General features: G+C 39.3%; 1 protein-coding gene across 3 annotated transcripts in view; it reads left to right on the top strand.

The window, feature by feature from the left end:
• LOC149189806 (uncharacterized) overlaps window positions 1-27,589 on the top strand; it is a 458,516-nt gene that overhangs the window by 187,851 nt on the left and 243,076 nt on the right. For all 3 annotated transcript variants that reach the window (XM_089411941.1, XM_089411942.1, XM_089411940.1), the window contains one exon: window positions 10,469-10,500. In XM_089411941.1, coding sequence (XP_089268067.1) covers window positions 10,469-10,500 — 32 coding nt within the window. The remainder of the gene's footprint in view (window positions 1-10,468; window positions 10,501-27,589) is intronic.

The following is a 27,589-nucleotide window of genomic DNA, read 5'->3' on the forward strand; positions in this document are numbered from 1 at the left end:
TTGGTTCAGAAAGAGCTTTCAAAAATGCTTGCGGCAGGAATTATTGCTCAAACAAGGCATTTGACATGGTGTTCCAATCTGGTGATTGTTAGGAAAAAGAACAGTATGATAAGGCTTTGTGTCGATTTTCGAAATCTTAATCTAGCATGCAAGAAAGATAATTACCCTTTGCCAAACATGGAGACTTTGTTGCAAAGAGTAACCAGTTCTGGAATGATGTCATTGCTAGATGGTTTTTCTGGGTATAATTAGGTATGGGTTAAAAAGGAAGATCGTCACAAAACCACATTCACCACACCATGGGGTACTTTTGAATACATTAGAATGCCGTTTGGATTAACCAATGCTGGGGCTACATTTCAAAGGGCTATGGATTATGCCTTCAAGGGGTTAATCGGGAAATTTATTGAAATTTACCAAGATGATCTTACTGTATTTTCTAAAGATGGTATCAGTCATATAAATCATCTTAGGCAGGTTTTCAATAGATGTAGAGAATACGAGATTTCTTTGAATCCAGCTAAGTCTGTTTTTGGAGTAACTGAAGGGAAATTACTGGACCATATCATTTCTAAAGATGGAATCAAGATTGATCCTGAAAGAATTGAAGCAATCCAAAAGATTCGTCTCCCTCATAATCTTAAATCCCTTTAGTCCTTCCTTGGAAAAACAAATTTTCTTAGAAGGTTTATACCAAATTACGCAGAAGTAGCTAAGCCTATTCAGAGTCTTCTGAAGAAAGACGTAAAATTTGTTTGGCAAGAAGACAACAAAAAGGCTTTTTAGGAAATCAAGTGCGCTATTGCAAGAGTTCCTGTCTTAGTTAGTCCCAATTATTCCAAGGATTTCATGATTTTTTCTTTTGCTCCCGAAGATACCATTGCTGGTGTCCTGTTACAAAAGAATAAGGATGGTCACGAGCAGCCTATTGCTTTCATGAGTAGAGCTTCAAAATTCCGAATTAAAGAACAATACCATGGAAAAGCAAGCTTATGCCCTGGTCAAGTCTCTTAAGCATTTCAAAACTTATGTGGGTTATTCTAAAATCATTGCTTTCATCCCACATTTTGCTATTAAAGATATATTAACTCAAACTGATTGCTTAGGGACTCGCGCTAGGTGGGTTACTAAAATACAAGAATATGATTTGGAGATCAGACCCACCAAGCTAGTCAAAGGCCAAGGCTTGGCTAAAATGTTGACCGAAGGTAACGAAAAGACTCTTGGTTTGTTTTGTCTTAGCGATCTATCTTCGCCTGAGTTGCAAAGATTAGGAGAGCATGAGTGGTACAAGGACATTGTTTATTACTTGATGAATCTTACCATTTTGCTGCTCATAAGAGAAGGGCTCTTAGACTAAAAGGCACTAAGTATTGCCTTATGAAGGATGGCCTTGGATGGAGAAATCCTAAGGGCATAGTACTTAGGTATGTTGATGAAATTGAGTCCAAGAAATTAATCTCTGAGTTTCATTCAAGATTTTGTGGTGGTCACTATGCTACTAGAACTGCTGCCACAAAATTCTGAGAGCTGGTTATTATTGGCCTTCAATTTTTTTTGATGTGCATAAGTTTGTTAGAACTTGTCAAGCCTGTCAGCTGTTCACTGGGAAACAGAAGCTTGCTGCCCTGCCCCTACAACCTGTCATTGTAGAGGCACCTTTTCAGCATTGGGGTCTGGACTTCATTGGGAAGTTCCATGAAAATTCTAGCAATGGCTACTCATGGATTTTGACTACTACTGATTATTTCACTAAATGGGTTGAAGCCATTCCTGCTAAGAATGCCACTGAAAAGGTTATTATGGATTTCATTGAAAATAATATCATTACTAGATTTGGTGTCCCTGCTAAGATCACTACTGACAATGCCAAAGCTTTTAGTTCCTCAGAGTTTTCATCTTTCTGTTTCAAGTATGGCATTGTCTTATCTCATTCATCAAATTACTATCCTTAGGGTAATGGTCTGGCTGAATCAAGTAACAAGAATCTCATAACCATTATCAAGAAGATAGTAGGAGATAATAAGAGATCATGGGATAGCAAAATCAAGTATGCTTTATGGGCAGATAGGATCACTAAGAAGAAAGCTACTGGTAAATCTCCCTTTGAATTAGTTTATGGCTTGGATGTAACCTTACCTATGCACCTGAAATTGCCAGCTTATCAGCTCCTTCAACATTTTTCTACTAATAAAGATGTTGTTCAAAATAGAATAGATCAGATTGTGGAGTTAGATGAAGCTCATAGGACAGCTTTTGATGCTATATGTAAAAATCAATCTAACATTAAGAAAAGCTTTGATAAATCCTCTCGATCTAGATCTTTGCAGGTTGGAGATATGGTACTTCTTTGGGATCGCAAGAATGAAAAACCAGGAAAACATAAGAAGTTCGACAGTTTGTGGCTGGGACCGTACATCATCCGAGACATTGCTAGACCAAACTCATTCCACTTGAGCAGATTGGATGGCGAACCACTTGATTTACCTGCAAATGGCCAAATGCTCAAGCTGTTCTTCAAAGATGATATCTGATGCCATGGGGCATCCTTTGTATTGTATTTCTAACCTTACTCCTTGTCATTTCAGCATTTTATTTCTGTTTTAGGATTAGATTTACTTTTCATGTTACTAGATAGTTAATAAATGAAGAGCTTATATTTTTCATGTGTTTAATGTTATATGATGATTTTTGGATGGACGCTACTTATTTTTGGTTGTGTGTTGCGTGGATGCAGATTCTGGATTCTCACATTCCTACAATGCAGCAACGTGTCCCCAAGTAGAGCCAGATGTTGACCACTGCGTGTCAACTACCCATAGCAGTGCACCCCATTTTTTCACAAAAGGGATAGCGCTTAATCAACAAGTCCATGCCATTCGACAGTCATCGTCGACTTGATCATGTTATGTTGTAAACCTAGTCTGCATGTGTAACTTGTAAATAATCTTAGCAGATCTAAGTCATGTATGTAAATTGCTTAGGTAAACCTAATTTTCTAGTGATAATCTACGTTTCGGAAGGTTTTTTGTCTCACCGATCCATGATCGACAGAGTTTTCCTTCAGCCTAACCCCAAAGCCGGAATGAATTTTGTCATTAGAATCTTAGGGGAATCCTAGTGTGTTTTGAGTCTATGTGAAAGTAATTTGGAAATAATCTAACTGTTTGGTTAGGTTATTACAAGTTGCTTGATCTGCTAGATTATGTTTGTGTCGCAGAACTGGGTGGTTTATGAGGGTCTATGTCAAATGGGTTTTCCCCCTTGAGATGTAAAATTGTAAAAGTCATGATGTAAAGTATCTTGAGGGTTAGAAAATGTTTTATCTCCTCATAAGTCCTAAGTCCTAGGTCCTAGGTGATTTTTTCCAAAGGCTAAGTTCGAGGATAAAAAAAAATAAAATAAAAAAAACAATAAAAAATAAAAGATATAAATAATAAAAAATAAAATTAAAAAAAAATTATTAAAAAAAAAATAATAATAAGTCAAAGTTTTGAGAAAATAAATGCAAAGTTTTAATTTTTAAATATATTAAAATGCATTTAAAATTTCGACGGATGAGATTAAAAGGGATTTTGATCCTCATTGACGGTTGAGATTAGTTTGACATGGATCACTCGAACTAGCCGTTGGGAATTTTTCCTTTAAATAGGGTGTTAGGGGTCATTTGAGATCATTCGATCTGTGAGTCTTGTGCTGAAGAAAGCTCTCTTGTAATCTTTTTCTTGTGCAATAAAGAAAGACTTTGGGGTTGAAATCTTGCTGGTGTTACTCTCCTGAAATGCTGTAAGCTGTTTCATTTTTCTGCATAAATTTAATTTCAGCCATTGGTAATAGCTTGATGAAGAGTGATGTTGAACACAGGTATCTTGTTTACTCACTAGGGTTTGAATGGTAATAAAATTTCTGAAAATAATGGCAGGTATCTCCATTGGATTTGTGTTTTACTACTGTTTCTTCCCTCTTTATTGATAGTTGAAGTGAGCTGTGCAGGAAATCTAGATTGTGAAGATCAACGGGCATTTGGGGAAGTTCTCGGCTGAACCAGCCAACTACCGAAAAGCATTTTCTTGAAGGGCCCAACCAGTTTTGATTCTAGGTCTATCATTTAAAGTTATCTTTTGAATGCATCAGAGATTTCTGAAGTATCCCATAGTAAATCTGAAATTTTGAAAATATTATTGTGGATTACTGACAAATCTGGCTACTTAGAGTCGTAAATCTGTAAATATTGTAATCGATTTGTAGGGTTTTAGTTTTTGCATATATTATTTCTAGGTATTTTTGCTTTTGCTGTTACAGGTTTTGGAGCTGAGGATATAATCTTGTCCTGAAGCCAGATCTAGGCCTTGGAGGGTAAGATCTGGCCTCACAACCGGTTCTTACATGGGCACTATTTTGCTGTCCAAGGGTTTCAAATTCAGTTATTGTCAGATCTGGAAATTTGTTGCAAGGTTTTGAAGCAAAGGGAGTTAAATTTTCTTTAAGTTTTCAGAAGGAGCTCAAGGCTGCACAAGCCATACCACTCCTGCTTGAATCCATCTTTTCTGATTACGCTGGCCATTCCAGCTTCCATGCACACTGTCCACGCTACCTTCAATATCTCAATCAGATGCATTACCTGCGTGTCTCTTCCATTTTTCACGCATTCCAGGTTGTTTATGCGCACAAAGAAACCCAAATCCATCAGCCCCTCTGCTATCATTCGACGTGTGCTGTCCGATTTCCTCTGTTCAGCTTCTGCTCCTGCGTTTTCCACCATCCACGTCCCACGCAAACCTGCTCTTCGAAACCCTCAGCTATCACCACTACTTGCTTATTGTCTCTCCGTTATTCATTGCAGTCACCTTCAGCATCCCATCTTGCTGCCTGTACGCAAGCCTTTCCATCGAGCTGCTCATCTTCTCCTCAACGCTGCCTTTCAGTCATCTGCTCCATTCTCAACCACCTGCAAAATAAAAGAATCACTCACGCAGTCTCCCTCATGCTCTGGCACTGCAGCCCCTTCACCTTATCCGCAGCAAACCCCTTCGTATTCGCTTCTCCCTCCTGCCATACTCCTGATCCACGACTCCATCACCTGCAAACAAATCCGTCGTCAAGCAAACCTCCGGGCAAACAAACTTTAAGAATTTTTTTTTAACGGGCTAGGGTTGCTTGCTTTTATATTTATTTTCGTTGGTTTAGTTGTAGGATAGAGCTCATAATTTTGTGTTGGTTAAGTTAGCATATATTATTTTAGATTTTGTATAGTTAGGCTTTAGTTTAGATTTTAATTTTAGTTTTTTTTTTATTTAAAAAATATAAAAAATACAAAAAAGGGCATAAAGAATTTTTTTTCTTTTATTTAGTTTTTAGAATTAAATTTTAGACTTAGATTAGTTTAATATTTGAGTTTTAAGTTAGGTTTTAGTTTTAGTTTATTTTTCACTTAGTTTAGTTTAGTGTTAATAATCTTTAAGTTTTATTTACTCTAATTTTTGCTTAGTTCATTTTTGTTCTATTTAAAAATCATAAAAATTAAAAAATTATAAAAAGGGTACCAAAAAATTCCTTCATGGTTTAGGATTTAAATTTGGTTTAAATTTAGACTTTGAGTTCTTTTGTTTAGTTTTTCATTTAATTAAAAAATCAAAAAAATATAAAAATTTTGAAATATTTTTTGTGTCGCATTTAGTCTTAGCATATTTTGTCACATTTCCAAATTTTGGTGTATTTCGCTAATAGATTTTTAACGTGGGATTAATATTTATCATTTTTATGTGGTTAAACATGCTTAAATGTTCATTTGAAGGTTAGCTATATGAAAGTGGTAACTGATCAACATTTAAATTTTATGGCCATTTAAAGCATTTGATTTTTTTTGAAGTTTAATTGCCGGAACATTGTTAAAGCATTGTGCGTTTATCGAATATCTTGCATTGCTTGGGTTATTTGATGATAAATGATTGTTTTACAAAGTTCATATTACTGCAACATCTAATAAATAATCATTTAATCATTAACTCCATAAGGCACTGGTCCATTAATTTCTAAAATCAATCAGGTGCTAAATTGCCTTGTTGTGTCTCCCAACCCAACTGGTCCACAGTTGGTCTTCCTTTGTCCCATAGGGTCTACCCCCCTTAGCCTCGGGAGACGGCTTAAACGAGAGATCGGGGATCAGGGTGACAGCCCCCGGTCTGAGCGTTGTCGTGACAATCTGTGCGACAACAAGCCCATCAGAAAAATTAGCATGGTATCAGAGTTGGGCTAAAGAAAAGTCATTGAAGATCACCCCTATGGAGACACCTTTGATGGAAGCAAGAGAATATGGTTGAGACCTAAAAGAATTTTAGGGTTTGAAAGAAACCCTAGGAAATTTGGTTATTAGGGTTTGATGGATATTATGAGGTTAGGGTTTGGAAGAAACCCTGGATTATGACAGATTTGACATATGCAATCTAGAAACCCTAACATGATCAATGTGAAGATGTTCAAGCACTTGTGACAAATTTGATGAAGCCCTAGATGGGATAGTCTCTATTAGGCCTGGTTGTTGATGAAGTTGGTTGAAATATTGAAGGCAACATTGTCATATGGACAATGGACAATGATGGCTCTTGAAGGTTGGTTCAAGAGGGAGATGATCACCTCTCATTGAAGATAAGTACTTTTCGATTTATGGTGCTCCTTTATGTCTTTACTTTTGTTTAGACTTATTGATCTGATTATTGTTTTGATTATTACTTATACTTTCTACATGTATATTTGAGTATTTGGATACTTCTAACCTCTTGATGAGATGTGATAAGTGGATCCTTCTTGAGGATCATTTGAGGTGCAGGATCATGGCTAAGTATAGGAAGAGAAGAGCCAACATTGGAAAAGGTAAAAGAGGCACTTGATGAAAAGTTGACAAAGTGCTACAACTACCTATGTCAAATTAGAAGGTGCATAGGTATTTGAATACTATAAGGTATGTAAGCTGTAATATTGGACGGTAAAGTAAGCCATGAGGTATGACAAGAATATGAAAGTAAGTTTGATTTATGGTACATATTGGTGCTCTTGATATTTGGCTAGCATCTTTCATTTTAGACATGGTTCATTTCATAAAGAAGGCTAGCACATTGTTTTTGATATATGGTAGTTTGACGTTGTTGTTAATGCTTGTGATAAGTATGATGAAAGTATGAAAAAAGATTGATACTCTTGTTGATTTTGGTAAGGTTTTGTTGGATGCCCTAACTTGATGTTATGATTATGATCCTTGAAGTATGAAGAAACTCTTATATTACACTAACCCTTGATGAATGTTTGATGACATGATGATGACTTGTTATGATATATGTCTAGGAACCTGATATAGTTTGTGATCTAACAGTTTCGCTGTAGCATGACTATATTGTGATGGATAGGTAGATAGTGATGATTGAAGAGGCTTCTCATTAAGAGGGAGCTGGCCATTGAGTTTGAGATGCAATATCTTCTGGAGATATGAGTTTGCATGGATACACTAATAATTGGAAGAGCACATTGAGTACATTGTTGCTAGCATGTCTAACTATGGGGCGGTTTGGTTAAGGAAGCTCTTTGGAGAGTTGTTTGAGCAGGTTTTGGATATGATAGGGATACATTGTGATAATATTGAGTGGGATCTGGTTTATAGAGAATCTCGTATATAGTTGGGGCTGTGATGTCTTCATATATTGAGACATTATTGCTATACGAGACAAGCTTAGGCTTGTGGTTGAGGTAGGATGAATAAGGTATCCTTTTTGTAACATATTTTTGCTCTAACATAATGTTTGATTTTGATGTCCTGCATGAACAGGAAAAAAAAAGGACTGTCACTGTTGGTGATGTTTGAGGCAACTCTTCAATGAGTTGGTTATGTTGGTACCGCATGTGAGCACATTGATATGTTTTTGATCTACAGGGAGCAGCATGGATTGATGGGTGTGACCTTCCTTAAGTAAGAGTCTGGGTTGATCGAGGACACTAAGCTGACTCTCCCCCCCTGTTTGAGTGCCCAAGGTGAGGAATTGAGATGTAAGGCTCCTGGGGTTGAGGGATCTCTGGACAATAGGGTATCACCCCTATCTGTTACCCATAGGGTCAGAGATGTTGCTCCCCTATCTTGGTCTATGCAGAGTATACCCCAGTTGGCATCTGTCTTTTCCACCCATCTGGCCAATGGGTGCTGGCTGCTTGAGTTAGGCATGATCCTTACTATTTCTGGTAAGTGGCATCTCGCTCAAGCTAGAGATGCAGGTGTTACACCATTGACTCTTAAAGGTCATGCTGGGAAGATTAGCAGAGTTTCCCGAGATGTAGCATTGGGCTCCCCACTGGCAGAGTTTCTCGAGTCGTAGAATTGGCTTCCCGCTGGCAGATGTTTCACGAGTCGTAGCATTGGCTCCTCGCTGGTAGTGATTCCGGGTGGTAGCATTGGCTCCCCGATGGATAGAGGGTGGTAGATTGAGCTCCCCTCTGATGTCAAATTCTTCTTCTTTTAGATTTGAGAATGATCATCATATGAGCAGAGACAATCAAGAGATAAGCAGGAATAAGAAGAGATGAGTAGTGACGACATTTGATGATGAGATTCTTGAGATGGGACATGATATGATGACAAGATATTTGCAATGATTACATGGTGCAGTTGGAATTTCTCTCTAGCTGAGAGGGAGTGTTAATTTGGCAGCTTAGTGGCAAATTCCAACAATGGGATGAGATTCCTCTTTTCGAGAGGACCAATTTTGACTATTGAAGCACTCAATTTGGACAAAGGAAAGTGTATTTTTGAATTAAATCCCACATGTGCACATTTGATCAGATTGGCCCTAAAGTAAATTGGGTCCCCTTGAAAGGCTATAAATACAAGTGACCTCAACCTCATTTGGACATCATTATGGAGAATTCTTTTATTCTCTTCTTTGGTTTGGCTCGCACAGGTTTGAGGCAAGTTCGCGGAGATTGGTTGGCACAGGTCCGAAATTGCAAGGTCCGAAGCTCGCATCTCTATTTTTAGGGTTTTGGGTCTCAGTCGCAGGCATGTCATGGAGAAATTTTGATCGAAGCCTTTCAACCGCATGCATGACACATCTTCCCTGCAACTGGGACTTAAAGGTTGAATTTTCAGTTACGCATGTTGACCGCAGAGTTCGGCTATTAACTACATACATATACAGTGGATTATAGGTTTCGAATTAGGGTTTTGATTATTGGTATTTTGGATTCATTTCATGAATATTGTCTAGTTGATTTTGCTGGATAGGTTTATGGTTGCTGATATGGATCATTGTACTCTCTCTTGCTGAATCATTCAATGACAATCTAATAACAAGAATAATTTGAAAGGGTTTTCCCCATAGTGGGTTTTGCCGTGGTCTCCAACCAATCCTGGTGTCTCTATGTGTGAATGCTTTTCTTCAATTGTTGCTTTATGTTCCACTGCATTGATGATGATATTGTCTTTCTACATAGTTGCATATGTTGTTGAATAATGATGTAAATTTGGATAATGTTATGATGTTATGGGGTGAATTTAATATGGAAATAATGAAATGCAATTATCAAAGCAAAGAACAATATGGCCCTTTAAAAAATTAACACTTGCAACTGCCAGAATCCCATAATTTCGTCCCCCTGCAATTGCCTAGAAATTTCGGCCCCCTGCAATTGCCTAGAAATTTCGGCCCCTGCAACAGAAACTGCGCAAAAAAGTGCGAACTGTAGAGAGAGATGTTCCTTCCAAACGTACGAGCTAGAGAAGTGAGAGAGATTATTTTTGTCCTTCTTTTCGTCCTACTTGTCCTTCTTGTCCTTCGCTAGGTTTCCCATAAACTATCTTGCTTGAGAGAGTGTGAATTGGTGCCTTGAGGAGGAGGTCGAGCTACCTTTATATAGTGAATTCACTGGGTCGAATGGGTGTGACTCTACCTGGGCCGACTTGACTTGGAGGGAGGCCGACTTGACAAACTAGGAGCCAAAAATTTCAAATTTAAAAATTCAAATTTTCTTCTTTTAAAAGTCCAAATGGGACTTGACTCAAAATATATTTTCTTTTGACTCTAACATTTAAAATATGCTTTACAATAATCAATATAAATACATCAAGGGCCAAATATACATTATAAAGAGTGACCATAGCTACAAAAATTCAACATTCTATGCCATGTATTGCCACTTGAAATATATTACATGTGAATATTTGAAGTACTTATTTCATATATAGTTGCATTAAATCATATTGCCTTTTAATTTTGACTTGGGGGCCACCTGCTATGACATTATATTGCAACATTAGAAGGCTAAATCTTGGTATAATTATTTACATCTTTGCATTCATGTTATATTTGACGTAGTGTCTTACCAATTAGAATTTAAATTATACTTCTAACCATGCACGCATACTTGTCATTGTTTGGAAATCGTGTATATTTCTTAGTCACACTTGATTTATTAATTCTCCATGATGTAGGTGGAGGGACGAAGGAACCAAAAGTAGACAAGGTGAGTGACTTCTTTCATTGGCATTAATAGCTAGTAAGAATGTGTAATTTGATTGAGCTTCTTCCTATATCTTATACAATGACAACATGCGTACTACTAGATTCAAAGATTTTTTTTCCTTTTTCTTATGTAAGAAATGAAAGTATATGGAATATTATAAAACAAGTTCAAAACTTTATATAGACAGTGCAATGTGTAGGTAACAATGATTATACCTTGTGTGGTTATCTTCGGCTTATTTTGGGAATTTTGAACATAAATCAGATGCTGGCTAGTAAATACCTACCTGTTGATGTTTTTTTGGTTTAGGTGTCGCTCTGACACTACATCAACATCTCAAACTTCTCGACGATTGACGAGAAGTAATGAGAACACTATCCTAGAGTTTATAGCCACACGGGTGGTGTTAAATCCATGCCAAGAGTAGCGTAACTCAACCCTCTCGCTTGTCAAAGGAGTCACGGCTGCCTAGGAACAATCTTGCAACTAGCAACCCTAACAAAAGAAACAAAATATTAACTAACTATATTAACCCTAAAGAACGAATAATTTACAGAAGCAACAAACTAATTAGTGCTCTAAGGTTTTGACCTTAGAATACTGTAGAGCCTCAACTGCATTTAACTTACAAATTAAAGAAAATAAATTGACTAAAACATCCTCTATGCAAGAATAACTAAAAGCATTATACCTCCTCATACATGAAAGTCAAATGATCAAATTCTTAATGATTGATTTAATAAGTGGATGTATATTCAAATATTAATTATTTCTTTTATGATACAATTTAATTCTTACTTATATATGTTTATATTTTTTAAATTAGAATCTTAGTCATTAATGTAGATTATGTGATTGAGTTGTTAATGAATAAGATTTTTTTTAACACCAATTAAACATTAAGACATTGTAGCCAATAAAAAGTTATTAAAACTAAACATAAGCAAAATATGTACAAAAAGGTAAAACCAAATCAAAAGTACGACTAACTAAATGAAAACTAAAACAAATAAAATCAAACATCATATCACACTTAAGAGTTAGGGTTAACAAATTATTTACATGAACTAGGATTAGCATAAAAGAAAGTAAATGAAGTGGAATGAACAAAATTTACATCACAATATGAGTATTTTTTTCCAAGGAAAAAATTGTAATTTTATTCAATCCCAGAACAAGGGCAAAATTACATTTTGCAGATGCCCGAGGGCATTATAGGCATAATAGCCAAAAATCCTACCAACACAAACGCTTCACAGCTATACAAAGAAACCCTATGGGATGAAACCCTAGGCCAGAGAAACAACGAAAAACAAAATATGGGCACGCAAGCCCATCAAAAGAAATCCCGAAGGGAAGTTCTGTCAAAACCCAAAAACAGGGACAAATAAACCTTACAAAATGGGTTGAAAACACCCCAAGAGAGGCAATGAATCCCACAGACGACTGGAATCACAGAGGCGGATGCAAAACCACCAAACAAAAACCAAGAAACCTAGGCACAGACTGGCCAAGTAGCCGAAAACAAAAAGCCCAGAGACAGGGGTGCAAAGAAAATGGGGAAAAAACCTTGACAAAAACCCAAAAGTGGAGGCAAAACCCGGGACAAGGCACCAAAACGTAGGGTCGGAAGGGCCACCGCAATCGAGGCATCTCCAGAGCTGGCAGCCATAGGAGGATCAGGTACTGCATGAACCAAGGAAGCGAGTGGTGGCGAAACCCAAACGGATGAACCCCACGTGGACCAACACACGCAACAACAAGTGACTAAGCGCCCAAAACACCCAAAACCCTGCACCGCAACAAATACCACCACAAACAGCTGCACCTGCAAGGAAAAAACTCGATGGAGAGAGTAAAAGTGTAGGCGCCAAACAAGGGAGGCAGCGAGGGCAGCCAATGCTCCACATCACAATATGAGTTAAACGTATATAATACATAATTCACGACAGTAAAATAAAGTGAAATAACACATTTTTATAGAGAAAAATAAAGTAAATTTTGAACATAATTAAAAGGACATAAGCCCAGATGCTAGGAAAATCACTGAGGCGAGATATGACCAGTAGAGGAAATATTTTTTATTACGCTTTCAACATCTAAGTACATCTCTGATAGGATGGAATATGCGTGAGAATGAGAAGGTGATACATAGTCAAATTTAAATTGATCAACATGGAACAAGAAGATCATATCCCGCAAAACCGTCACATAGTTAATACCAACTTTAATGATAAAAATAGTGGAGGAGATGCAAAATAAAGATATTTACCTTTGCTCGACTGTTAACCAAAAGAGATTTGCATTCACATTATAGGAGACACTCTGGAAGAGGCAACCTGCAAACCAACAATGGCGTCATACAAGCAAAGATCAATTGCACCAAGAAGGAACTGGAAATAAAAGATGAAAATAAAGATATTTACCTTTGCTCGACTGTTAACCAAAAGAGATCTGCATTCACATTCTAGGAGACACTCTAGAAGAGGCAACCTGCAAACCAACAATGGCGTCATACAAGCAAAGATCAATTGCACCAAGAAGGAACTGGAAATAAAAGAAAGAAACCTCACTACTTGACATGCCCTCACTCACAAAATGGGCAACATTTGGGTATGAAAAGGAGGCAATCCCTTGAATCGAATAGTCTGCTACTTTTTATAGATCTTCTAAGGCAAATGAATGGTTTTGATCCTACTTGAATGGATGTCGGATGAGTGCTGGACAATTGTATCATTTTCATCCATTTGGACATTGTTTTGACTTTCCTTTATAAGAATAGCTCCCCTTTTTTTATATTCTTCCTCCGTTTTTTTAATTGGCATACATACATAATGAGTGAGGAGAAATGTTAAATATGCAATTGATTACATTAAGCGGCTGCTTTGGTTACATTCTGATACACAAGCCATTAGGGATAATGCTTGCACCATAATCTACGCAACTATCAACTAGCTCACTTTTGTTGACCTTGTTATCACGCAACATTTTAGTGAGTTGGACTGATAGTTGAATGGAGTACAGTAGGCATCCAAAGGTGGCCTAATTTATTATCCTAGGTAGTGTAGGTTTACCACGACTTATTAGTTTTTTTTTTAAGTCGTTACGATGTATCAAAGTTTTGCATGACTTGTAAATGGACATTATTGAGCCAAACAACAAAGAAAGTTGTTGTAACTACACTGTGTAGTATGGTTTTTGACTTTTTAGGACTTGTAGAGTCACGAGCCGACCCTCACTTGCACAGTCCTGCTCTTTCTCACTCGTGACATTGCTTTCCTTGACTTCTACGACTTGCAGATGTGGTTATAATACCCAATTTGTCAAACAAGCACCACATTGGTAATCACATAGATCAATGTCATATATAACTGTGTTGGGAGATTCGTTGGCTCCAACAAACATTCTCTGAACCAAAGTACAAATACATCTTCTCCTCACCCATGGGGGTACCTTTGCACTGTTAGGTTAAGCATTCAATCGATTTGATCCCCGGTGCACCTCTACCCAATGGGCCAATCTACTGCCATTCCCTTCTGGAAAATGAGGAAATCAAGTGGCAGATCCAAGAGCTGCTACAAAAAGGGCACATTCATCCAAGTTCCTGTTAAATTTTCATAGGGCTACATTGTTCTTTGCTTTCATAATTGCATTTCTTGATTAACACATTAAGTTCATCCCATATCATCATTACATTATTCAGATCTACAACAGTATTCATCAACATATGCAATTTTGTAGAAAGAACAACATCATCATCATCAATGCAACGGAACATAAAGGAACAATAGAAGAAAAGCATGCACACATAGAGACACAAGGATTGGTCAGAGACCAATGCAAAACCCACTATGGGGAAAACCCTTGGAAATTCTTCGTCTTCTTAGATCATCATCAAATGGTTCAACAAAAGAGAGTACAATGATCCATGTCTTCATCAATGCAACAAAACAACTAGAACATCCATATTCTCAAAGATACTTATACTCAAAGATCCTTAAACACACTTATACTCAAAGATCCTAATTCTGAGGACTGTAATGTACTATCGCTAATTGTAGATAACTGCTGGATACTGCTGTCACTGTGGTAAATACTGTTGAACACTGCTGAACATTGTTGAACACTGATAAATCATCTTTTGGTCTCGGATGCATGCAGAGATACTATGTGCGAGCATCTAAGGCAGATCTGGATGCTCTCTGAAGAACTGGATGAGAGTGTCTAGGACAGATCTAGACACTCCTAAGATTAGGAGAACTGTATGCATGCGTCTGGGGTCCAACTGCACTGTAGAAACCCTAGCCTCCCAGACACGCCCTTAGACACCTTGTGCAAGCGTCCGAGACTGATTTGGACGCTCTCTAGAGAATTGGATGTGACTCTCTAAGAAAGATTTGGACTGCAAAAGCCCTAGCCTCCCGGATGCTCCCTTAGACACTGTGTGCGATTGTCAGAGACTTCTCGGAGGCTCTCAGGACCATTCTGTTCCAGCGTACAGGGACAAAAAACTTTAGTTACGTGCGAGCGTCTGTGACTCAGAAACCCTAGACACGTGTGAGCTTCGACCCTGTAGTTTCATACCCTTTGTGCGAGCTTTCCTCCATCAGACCTGTGCGAACCAAACAATAGAAGAGAGAAGAGAGTGCTTGATAGACGTGTCTAAGTGAGCATGAGGTCTCTTCTATTTATAGGCTTTCATGAGGGTCCACTTGATGTTGAGGTCGATCTGTCCAATTGTACATGTGCTTAAGGTTGACCTAATCCAATATACATGAGTAAATAAATAAATTCAAAAAACCAACTTCTGCTTGTCCAAATAAGGTGATCTTTAGGTCAATTTAGGTCCTCTCGAAAAGAGGAAACTATTGCAATTATTATCTTCATCATATGAGCTATCCAAAGTGGAATTTGACTGCAGTTGCATAATTTTAACACTCCCTCTCAACTAGGGATAATTCCATTTGCTAATATCTCTCCATCAATCAATATGCCATTCTGGTATCTTCAAGTGTCATCATGCATCATCACTGATCATCTCTGTCATGTAGACATCATGCCATGACCATCTCAAGTATCTCATCATCACAAATCATTAATGTACATCTTGATCTATCCCTTTCTTCTTCCTGCTTATCTCTTAATTGTTTCTGCTTGTATGCTGAACATTCTCGAATCTAAAAGAAGAAGAATGTGTTACCGGATGGGAGCTTTAGCTACCACCCTTTATTCATCAGGCTACTACTCGGAATCTCTGCCAGTGGGCTACTACCTGGAATATCATCATCAATCATGATTGGAGAGCATATCATCAAGGAGCACATCTCAACCTGTAACCACATAGGAGCACATCTCGACCCGAAGTCTCATGGGGGAGCTATACATATATAATCCCATATCGAGCAATAGGATATTCAAACACATAGGGGAGCGCATCTCAATCCTGGGATCACATCAGGGAGCTCAATCTCAACCCATAACCATATAGGGTTATCTCAACCCATCCTATTACCTATTGATCTTCCCATCCATGACCCTGAATAGTCATGTGGTAGAACACCTGCATCATAATCGACTTGGGTTGTACACCTCAACTACATTCTCAACTCGTTGGCCAAACGAGGAGTGGTATTCCTGACAAGCCCTGCTTGTCGATATGATGCCAACTGGGGTATACTCTACTAAGACCAGATAGGGGAGCAACATTCTCCGACCCTATGAAGGTAGGGGAGCAACATCTCCAACCTTATTGGTAACAAATAGGGGTCATACCCTATTGTCCAGAGTTCCCTCAACCCTAGGAGCCCTCTATCTCAATTCCTTACCCTGGGAGCTCAAATAGGGAGGAAGAGTTGGCTTAGTGTCCTTGATCAACGCTGCTCTCATCATTCTCAAATTTGGTATCTGCTTGTCTCAATAATAGTTGTTTCCTGTTCATACAGGACAACATATCAAATATCATGTTAGACCATAAATAATCATATAAATCACAAAAGGATACCATAATCATCCTCCCTCTCAAGAAGGTGTCAATCACAAGCCTAAGCTTGTCTCGAACGGCTGCACTGTCTCAATATATGGTAGTATCTCAACCCCAACTATATATGGGATTCTATGTCATCACTATGTATCCATGTCATATTCAGATCCTGATCAGACGGATCTCTAAGGAGCTTCTCCTGCCTCGTAGCGAGACATGCTAGCAACTTCATACTCAATCTTGGTCGAGTGTAAAACTATGGACCTTTCATCAATAATATCGTGGCATATCTCATATTATGACAACACTCAGATGTGCTCATTAACAATAATCTTTATTAACAACAATACATCCATGCAGTGACATATCATAGGAGAAGTATCTCAGCCTCAAAAAATAGAACATCTCATGTAAACATTTCAAAGGATGTTCGGTGGCAACTCTATGTGAATGAAGCGGCTCAATCATGACTTTATTCAGACTCTGCACATTAAGTATATATATATATATATATATATATATATATATATAGATGGATGTTCAAAGTGGAACATCAGTGCTTCAATCAACTGTTGGATGCCATGTCAAGTTCAACAACATCTTGAACTTCAAATCAAAGTGTCCAAGGATTTCCATTTCCATTATTCAAATACATTTTTCCACAGTCTTGCAATATAAAATTTCTTTTCCAAATTTCAGAAATCGATTCATCTTGCCAAGATACATCATTTCGAGCTTCAGAAGTCATCTCCCTCTTACTTAGATCATCAGAGGCTCATCACCTGTCAAGAGTAGACCATCAGCATGTAAAATCAAAATCAAGGCCATATCTTGGAACTCATCATCCTGACTTCATCAGATAACTGTCAATTATGAACATATCTGTATCGGGGAGTTTGCTTCATGCAAAGCTCTCTGCAAGCATAATGCCTTACTAGGCCAACATAATCAGCCTTATGTAAATTAATGTTGTATCAACAAAGTCAGCTCATCAGAGTTTAGAAGTCAGATCAAAACTATTATCAAAGTCATCAATATCACAGTATCAATTCTTTCAACCAGGTGACAGGTAGAGCTGATATCAAGTTTTGACTTCATTTATTATCATGCCAACAAGTCTGTCATCTATCATGCAATATCAATCGAAAACTTCATTAAGTCATCCTCATAATCATAATACAAGTCATTTATGTCACTAGATGCAAATACATACACCAAGGATAAGTTATGCAGGTTCCATCTTCATACTGAATCACAATTATCAATACTTCAATCATTGTGCTAGAAACAAGATGGCCAATACAAAACCATTTTTCCAAATACTCACATAAATCATTGAAGGTCACTATGCCCGCATAGCATTGATATTAGGGCAAATCAACGATCGTAAAATCAAATCAATAGACATTAGGTCAAAACCAAATTTGCTATTGTAGAGAGATCTATAGTCCAAAACATATCTCAATATCAAGTCAGAGTTCTAAGTCATTGTCAAGCATCATGTCAAAGCTACAAACACAACTCATCTATATCAATAAGCCAAATCATGCCAAACTCTTGTAGCACAAACCTCAAACATAATGACATATCTATATGTATGTCCCGGTCACTTGCAAACACAAATTCAGTCTTCATTTTCATATTATGGCAAACATTCAATCTTTTCCTTCTTTCAACTCTTACAATTATCTGCGACACATCTGTAATACAAACATCTTCTAGGTGAACATCTGATTTCGTGCACAATACTTCATTGCAGTGTTGATAATATCGCCGAGATATCGGCGATATTCGGAAATATCGCGATATTTTCGGCGAGCCGATATATCGCCGACAAAATATCGCGATATTTTCGGCTTTTGAAAATATCGCGCGATTTCCGAAATATCGCCGATATTTTGGAAAATATCGCGTGACAATCGAAAATATCGCCCGGTAACTGTAAAAAATTTCTGCACGGCCTATAAAAATCCGATTTTGGTTTTTTTTCATATCATTTTCATTTCTGATTGCTGGAGAAGGAAGGGGAGAGCTATGTGGTTGCTGCCAAGGAGGGTTTGAGCGTTATAGGCCCTAGTATTGATATGCTATTCATGGTAATGTTAAATTCTTAAAGTAAAAGTGACATTCTCCTTAATCTTCATTTTCATCCTTTTACTTAAATTTTTAACATTACCATGAAATGAATCAGGGTGTTTGAGAGTGGTTCCGGCCTCATTGGATTTCATATGGAGAAAGTAGAATTTTAGATTTCATTCAAAATGCAGCAGACTTATCAGTTTTTTAGGATTTCAGGATTGGGAGATTGTAATGTTTCTAGGTGACACCACCTGCCCGGGCTACCCCTGCCACCAGTAGAGGACATGGTCTACCTCCTATAGCTCCTACTTCTAGTTCTTCAGCTTCTAGAGCATAGCAAACTCCACTGCCAACTCCACCAGCACCAGCATCTACATCTAGAGGGAAAGGGAAAGCTGTGGCATTTTCTCGCAAGAGGGGCAGAGGAAATCAATAGGATTAGACTTTAGTTATTTTCTTATGTGCTTGTAAGTTGTACATGAACAATGAACATTGAATATTCAAGAATCAAGACCAAGCATATCACATTCTAATTTCTAAATAGTAAATTTTGATTCTATTTATTTTTTTAAAGTGAACTATGAACTTTGAGAAGTAACTATATTTTAATTTGATTAGATAAGCTGCAACCTGCAATTTAATATGGATAAAAAACTATATTTTGGTGTATATATATATATATATATATATAAAACGTGTCCCCCGTGTCTTGTTTCCAGGTCGTTGTGTTTCGTATTGAATACTCGTATTTACGTGTCCTCCGTGTCTCGTGTCCTCGTGTCATGTGACTTAGCTTAGACAATATTGATGTCTGTCTCCGTGGAGGGTGGAGTCTGAGGAGCCCCTCTTGGAGGAGTCACCTTCATGGTTAGAGCCAGTGGCAGATGATCCATTAGAGCAGGGGCAGCAAGAGGAGGACTCGGAGTCAGAGGAGCAGCAGCACTCAGAGGAGGAGGAGGAGGAGGAGGAGGAGGACACTGCGGGAGCATCAACATCAACACCATCTGCTATAGATATAGGAGAGCATAGCCCCATACCTAGCACTCATTATTTGACATTAGGTGCAGAGGCAGGCTCAGGGCCTCCTACTACTAGGGGCAGGCTTGGAAAACAACCCATCATGTTTTCCCGTAAAAGGGGGAGAGGGCAGTGATTTCAGATAGATAGCTGCTAGTTTTATTTGTTGTGCTACATATAACTCATGATGATGAGATACTTTTATATATGTGATGTTATTTTGTATTGGTTCTCCACATTTGAGTCCTTGAATGGACAATTATCAGGGATCAGCAAGATTTGGTATCGCCTTTGATGTATCATTTCTATTTGACATCATATATATCAGTGTTTTCTTCATATTTATGTGCCAATGTGTTTATTTCATGTTGTTATTGCTTTATATGTTTAAAAATTTGAAAAAAATGAATATATTATGCATTTTTTATGCTTGCCGATATTTGCCGATATTTTCGCCGATATTGCCGATAAGATATTTTCTGGACCCTCGCCGATATTTTCCTGATACCGATATTATCAACACTGCTTCATTGTGATCAACAATTTAACCCAACAACTTCATAAATCAGTTTACAGTGGTAGAATATGTCAGAGACACCTAGATTCAGAGTTCAGACAGCTTTAGAAAACTTCAGATGATGGTCAACTGTAGTCAAACCCCTGGACGCTCCCTTCAGGTTAGCATGGGAGCGTCTTTAGCTTCCTGGACGCTACCTTGGGTTTAGCATGCGTGCGTCCAGGGACAAAATCTCCTAGTTCCGTGATTGCGTTTGGAACAAACCCATAATATTTGTACTTGCTTCAGATATGAGACTTTGCTACAGATCAATAATGTCAGATGCACATAAATCATACTTCAACAATACAAAATGCAAATAGTAATATGAGTAAGAATCTTGAGAAGAGATTCTCCTCTGACTGGGAATCTACTTCATTCATCTTCATTCATGTCACCAACCTGTCTCTACTAGAGTCATGCAAAATCAGATCTGTTAGATCATAACCATATATCTATCATGTCATCAATCTTTCATCAAGGGTTAGACTAGAAAGATTAGGGCAACAGACAGATGTGACATCATATGAGCACAATAACACTTTCTATCAAGACAATCCATCAAGTTAGGCCATTTAGTTTAACCATATGCCATCAAGTCATGACCACAGGTAGTAAGAGATCTACAATATCATTCTCATAGTTATATCTCTAACATTAAGGTTACCATGCTTGTGATCAATAGGATCAAGTTAGGTCATACAATAAAACTTTTACCAAAACAACAAGAGCGTCAATCTCTCTTTCCATTATCATGCTTATCACAAGCATTATCAATAGTATCATGTATAAGAATTAATGAGTTAACCTTCTATGTGAAATCCATCCTCAAGTATCAAGAGTATCACTACTAGAGTCAAGGTGCTAACCTTCTTTATAGGATCAAGACATCCAACAGATAGATGTTAGCCAAACATAAAGTATATCAATGTATCAACATTAGATAGCCTCATAGTCATAGAATTCAAGGAGATAAAAAATGTTCAACACCAGGTGCATCATTTCGTCATGGGAAACATAGATCCAAGTCACTTACATATGCATGTATGAGCCATTAAAGAAAGAGACATTCCCATCATACTTTAGGGCTTACCTAGCCATCAATGTTACAACTGAAATACAACATACCATGCATACCTTGTGGTATTCAAATACGTGTGCACCTTTTCATTAGACATGGGCACCTGAAGCACTTTGTCAGCCTTTCATATAGTGCCTATAAACCTTTTCCAGTTCTAGCCATCTTTCCTGCATTTCAGATGATCCTTAAGAAGGATCTACTCATCACATCTCAACTAGGAAGTTAGAAACATCCAGATACTCAAATACATATGAAGGAAGTATAAAAAATAAACATAATAATAAAACCCATAAGTCTAAACAAAAGTAAGAGGCATCATAAGACAAGAAATATTTATCTTCAATGAGAGGTGATCCTCTCCCTCTTGAACCATCCATCACCATCCATAGTCTGCATACCAATGTTACCTTTAATTAACCAATCAGACCTACTAGGGATTATCCCATCTAGGGCTTCATCAAATCCTTCACAAGTGCTTGAGCCTCCTCACATTGACCATGCTATATCTCATGTCTATTCCATAAACCAGGGTTTTCTTTCCAACCCTAACCTCATAGAATCTATCAAACCCTAATAATAATGTTGCCTAGGGTTTTCTTCAAACCCTAGAATTCTTTTAAGTCTCCACCATCCTCTTCTTCCTTCCATCAATGGTGTCATCATCAGGGTGATCTCCGTGGATTTTCTTCAGCCTAGCTCTGATACCATGTTAATATTTCATAGGGATACATTGCTCTTTGCTTTAATAATTGCATTTCTTGATTAACACATTAAGTTCACCCCATATCATCATTACATTATTCAGATCTACAACATTATTCATCAGCATATGCAATTATATAGAAAGAACATCATCATCATCATCAATGCAGCGAAACATAAAGGAACAATAGAAGAAAAGCATGCACACATAGAGACACCAAGATTGGTTGGAGACCAGGGCAAAACCCATTATGGAGAAAACCCTTGGAAATTCTTCTTCTTCTTAGATCGTCATCAAATGATTCAGCAAAAGAGAATACAATGATCCATGTCTTCATCAATGCAACAAAACAACTAGAACATCAATATTCTCAAAGATACTTATACTCAAAGATCCTTAAACATAGTTATACTCAAAGATCCTTAAACATAGTTATACTCAAAGATCCTGATTTTGAGGAGTGTAATGTACTATCACTGACTGTAGATAACTGCTGGATACTGCTGTCACTGTGCTAAATACTGTTGAACACTACTGAACACTGATAACTCATCTTTTGGTCCTGGACGCATGCAGAGATACTGTATGCGAACGTCTAAGGTAGATATGGATGCTCTTTGAAGAACTGGATGAGAGTGTCTGGGACAGATCTGGACGCTCCCAAGAGAACTATACGTGGGCGTTCGAGGTCCAATTGCACTGTAGAAACCCTAGCCTCTCGGATGCTCCCTTAGATACATTGTGTGAGCGTCTGAGACTGATCTGGACGCTCTATGGAGAACTGGATGCAAGCGTCTAAGACAGATCTGGACTGCAGAAGCCGTAGCCTCTCGGATGCTCCCTTAGACACTGTGTGCGAGCGTCCGAGACTTCCCGGAGGCTCTCAGGACCATTCTGTGCCAGCATCCAGGGACGAAAAACTTTAGTGACATGTGAGCATCCGTGACTCAGAAACCCTAGACACGTGCGAGCTTCGACCCTATAGTTTCAGACCTGTGCGAACCAAACAATAGAAGAGAGAAGAGAGTGGTTGATAGATGTGTCCAAATGAGCTTGAGGTCTCATCTATTTATAGGCTTTCATGAAGGTCCACTTAATGTTGAGGCCGACCTGTCCAATTATACATGTGCTTAGGGCCGACCTAATCCAATATGTTGGAATTTCTAATTCTAATCCGTTAGAAACCCTTCGTGTACTTTCTGATTTATTACTACCTACTTGTTCTGTTAATTAACAAGTTATTTACCATGTAAATACTGGAAATAAATACAAGTGCATGCTCAACACATTACAGATCATCAACTGAAGGAAACACAAACAAGCACACAAGTGACACTGTTATTTTTGGACTAATGTCCCCGAAAAAACCCAATGCGGGAAAACCGGTGCAGCTATCTGAGGGTTTGATTTATTAAGCAGTTTCAGAATAAAATTTGGGTGCCAAATCCGGCTCACCCAACAGAGAAAAATCTCGACAGTGGTACCTCTCTACTCGGAAGTAGATATTCTGGCTGAAACCCCGGATAAACACTCTGGCAGCTCCACAGCTCTAATCTGCCCCACGAAACCCCAACGTCAGCCTCTAGGGACTGCGTCAACCACTCTCTGGCCTAGCATTAGCCCAGTGTCACTCTGGCTTGGCTCGCGTCAGCCTTTGGAGGCACTGCATCAGTGCTATGGCCCTTTGCATCACCCACGTTGGCCCTCTGAGGCACTGCGCAGCTCTTGGCTGCGTTTGCGTGAGCCTTGGCTGGCTCTGCATGAACCCTTGGCTGCTTCTGCATCCCTCTCTCCGGCTACTGCGCTAATCCTTTCGGTGCTATCTCTACCTCTCTGCTTCTTTATTCACTGCCCCTTAGCTGCAACTCTGATCACTCTCTCAACTTTGTCAGCAAACCCAGCGCCAGAAAGTCGAAATCTTGATCTCTTAGTGTGTTCTCCAAGTGACCCTCAAGCCTCCTCTTATACTTTTCTCGTTGACAAATCAACGACTGAGATTAAGTCCCTAATCAACGAATAAGATTAGATCTGGCTTGATCCATGACTTTTGGACCATTCTAACACAGTTTTATATTAATTCACATTAATATTTTAATTTCCCTAAGTTTAGACTTAGGGACTCCATTAAAAATATTAATTATTTTAATATCTCCCAAACTGTTTAGAATCTGCCCAAACCCTTTCTAGGTATTGGAGATCTCATGTGCCTTACCCTCTCCACCAATTTTCATAGCTAGAGCACATCCGATGCTACCTCAAATAAACACTCCCTCCTAGCGAGTACTGTGCTCTAGTAATACTCCTTACTGAGCATCACTTTGATCATCCGGCATTGGTCCCTGTGCTGATGCTACCCAACATCCTTTGCATTACTGCATCCTGGGACCTGTACTGCTACCCATGGCCCTACCACTGCTACATTTGTACTGCAACTCCCTCTGCATCCGTGCTGCTGCCCATGGCCCTGCCACTGCCACTGCTGCATCTGCACTGCAACCCCTCTCATCATGCTGCATCATGCTGCCCATAGCACTACCACTGCTAACTGCTGCAGTGCAACCTAGTTACTGAGAAGTAAGTAATTGATCTCCCAACTCTAACATCTTCGTCAAGCTAGAAACACTCCTAATGCTAAAGCTCCTCTGTCACTGACAAGTGCTCCCTCTTTGACCTCTGCGTTGCTACAACAACTCTGTGCATCTCGCACCGTTGCACACCTCTCTGTGCCATCCTGCACTAGTGCAACACTCTCGTGCTTCTCACATTGCTGCCTCACGCTGTCCTGGGAATCCTGCATTGTAGCTCCCTCTCTTGCTCCATCTGCATCTGTCTCTATTGACATTCAGCAACACTGCTACTCCTCTTTGGGGGCTCTCGTAGCCAGGTATAATCTGAGAGGTTGGGTACCTCAAGGATCTTGCCGCTCATCGCCTGTAGTCCGTCTGACTACAGCTCGATGTCTCCCCACTTCCGCTCAAGTGGCGTGTGCGCACTCATGGCACAATCATCCTCTGTCTCCACTTCCTTCTCTGCCCTTGCTGGCACAACCTTGGTCTCGGAGGCCTCTCCCTTGTTCTTCTTCCTTGGACACTGGTTCACATAATGACCCAGCTCCACACAGTGGAAGCATTTGACCTTGGAGAGGTCCTTCTTCTTTTGTTTCTCCTGCTTTCCCTCAATGCTAGGGCAACATCCACCTCCTCCTCCTTCTTGATTCTGATCCCCTTGTCGCTGCTTCCCGCCTTGCTCAGCCTTCTGATCTCTTCTTGGCAAAGAGAAACCCACATTTCTTCCCAATCTGGAAGGGTCGCCTTGCCTAGTATGCTCTGGACAAACACCTCCCAATTTTCTGAGACTGCGTTCAGGGTTGTTCTCACCATCAATTCTTGATCAGGCGTGGCCAATGTTTTTAAAACCGGAACCGGTGACCGGACCGGTCCACCTAATGAACCGGTTTACCGACCGGAACCGGTCTAACCGGGACTGGTTTGGTCTAAACGAACCGGTTTTAAAAAAATACATTAAATAATTAATTTTTAATGAAACAAAACTATTTTTAAGATGTAAAACCATGATTCCAAGCCAATAGAGACAAAATATGCAAAGTTTGCTCATTTATATACCATGTAAAGGTGAATATATCAAAATGGCACCGAGTGCAATACATATCATCAACAAAATAGCAAAATACATAAGAAATGAGGCTCTAAATGGCCTATAAAGTCCAAAAACAATGCTGCAAGCTATGAGACCATTGGCCTACTAGGTATTCTGTGTAAGTGTATATGTTTCCATTATGTTAGCCCTTGAAAATGCACTCTTCTCTTTTAGGCTTTAACTACTATAGAGGCCTCTATTAGAAGGCCCACTGCCCAAGGGCAGCGTGTGAAGATGAAGGCTTGCCCATTGGCCTTGTTACGCACTCTTTTTTCTGGACTAAAAAGGGGGCCTGAAGGTGCCTTTATGAAGAAAAGGGTGGTGTGAAGCAAAGTAAGCTTGATGGAACTCATTAGTTGGATCCATGGACTTCCCAAATTGCAAATGTCAACCACGTTAAACAAGTTTGTACATGGGCGAGACCTGAAGGCTGACGCAGAGGATGAACTTGCAGCCTTGAGGAGTCGTGCAATGTCTTGGATGTTATTAGAAGACACATATGATTGCAGTGAAGTTACGAGCCACATATCTACTGTAGAATTCGTCCAAGAAATCCAAAAAGAAGTTGCTCATTTTAAATTTGTAAAAATTCTTCCTTGGTATTCTGTGTATTTGAATGTGAGGAGTTGGACTGAGATAATAATGATGAGTTGAATACTAAAATGGGGTGTAAAGTTCTTGCTGTGGCCAGTTATTTATGATAACCAAGCCAACTGACTTAACTCATAAAGTTGTAATGCCGTAATGCAAAGTTCCTTTCAGAAAAGGACTGAGCAGAGAAAAGGCAGTTATCATCAAAGTTGAAGGCATTTGGATATAATGCACCCTGTGGAGATATTCTACTTAATCTAACATATGTAATGGAAGTTGGTACATTGGCTCAAATTACTAGTATACAGGGAGATCAGGGGTTTCTGGTAGGTCCTTGACACTTGTGGATTACGGAGTTGGTGAATGAGGATCCTCTCATAGTTAAAGATGGATATGTGGACAGTCCAAATGGTGACAGTTGAAATGTAGACATGGCCCTGCCTAAAACCGGCCGGTTTAGGACAGAACCGGCCGGTTTGTTACAAACCGGCCGGTTCCGTCCTAAACCGGCCGGTTTTCACCGGTTAGGGCAAAAAAATGGAGAAATCAGCATTTAAACCGGGTTTTTTGGCCGGTTTAGACCGGCGGGCTTGCTAACCGGCCGGTTAGACCAGTAACCGGTTTTCAAAAACGGTTTTTAAAACACTGGGCGTGGCCCCTATGGAAGTCAGCTGATCCCAGATCTCCTTCAATCGACCGAGGAAGGGGTCGATCTGTTCTCCCTTCTGCATTTGGTATGATCGCAGCTGATTTTCTAGTAACATCCTTCTCTGCACAGAAGTATGCTGGTACAAATTTTTTAGGGCCTCCCACATCTCATTTCCTGTGTCCTTTTTGGCAATGTGTGGTACTACATGGTCCTTGACCCCGTCAAGAATGATGCTCTTGGTCCTCGCCATTGCCTCCTCGTACTTGTCGTTATCAGCTGGGTCAACTAGGATAGCTATCGTCCTCAAGGCGAAGTGCTTGACACGATTCCTGTCTAGAATGGATAAGATTCTGGCCTTCCAGACTACAAAGTTTGAGGCTCTGTCCAGTCTGTCCTGGTCTCTTACCCCGTTCACCGCCATCTAGCTGCTCTACTTCCCTCCTGGAAGTTCTTGGTATGACTCCCTCTGAGCCTCGATTTCCCTCCTGGAAACCCTTTTGCCAATGTCGAGATGCCCCCACTCCGATCCTTAGTGTCGCTGCACCACTGATCTGGATTTCTTGGCTAGAAACCCTCGGTAGCAACTCCCTCCTCCTTGGTCTTGCCCTGTTAGGTACTGTTCTGACTACAGTACCCCACCAACTCCACTCTGCAACTTACCCACAACCTCCTAAACCCCAGCAAACTGAAGGTTAGAGCTCATAGGCTCTGCGCGATCCTGGTACCTGCAAATCGGCCTCCTCTGTCAACTGCGTCAGCCCTCCTAGCCTCTGCGT

This window comes from Pinus tabuliformis, chromosome 3_1 (genome assembly GCF_031772625.1).
Source record: "Pinus tabuliformis cultivar Carrire ecotype Pingquan chromosome 3_1, CPIR1, whole genome shotgun sequence".
Lineage (NCBI taxonomy): Eukaryota > Viridiplantae > Streptophyta > Pinopsida > Pinales > Pinaceae > Pinus > Pinus tabuliformis.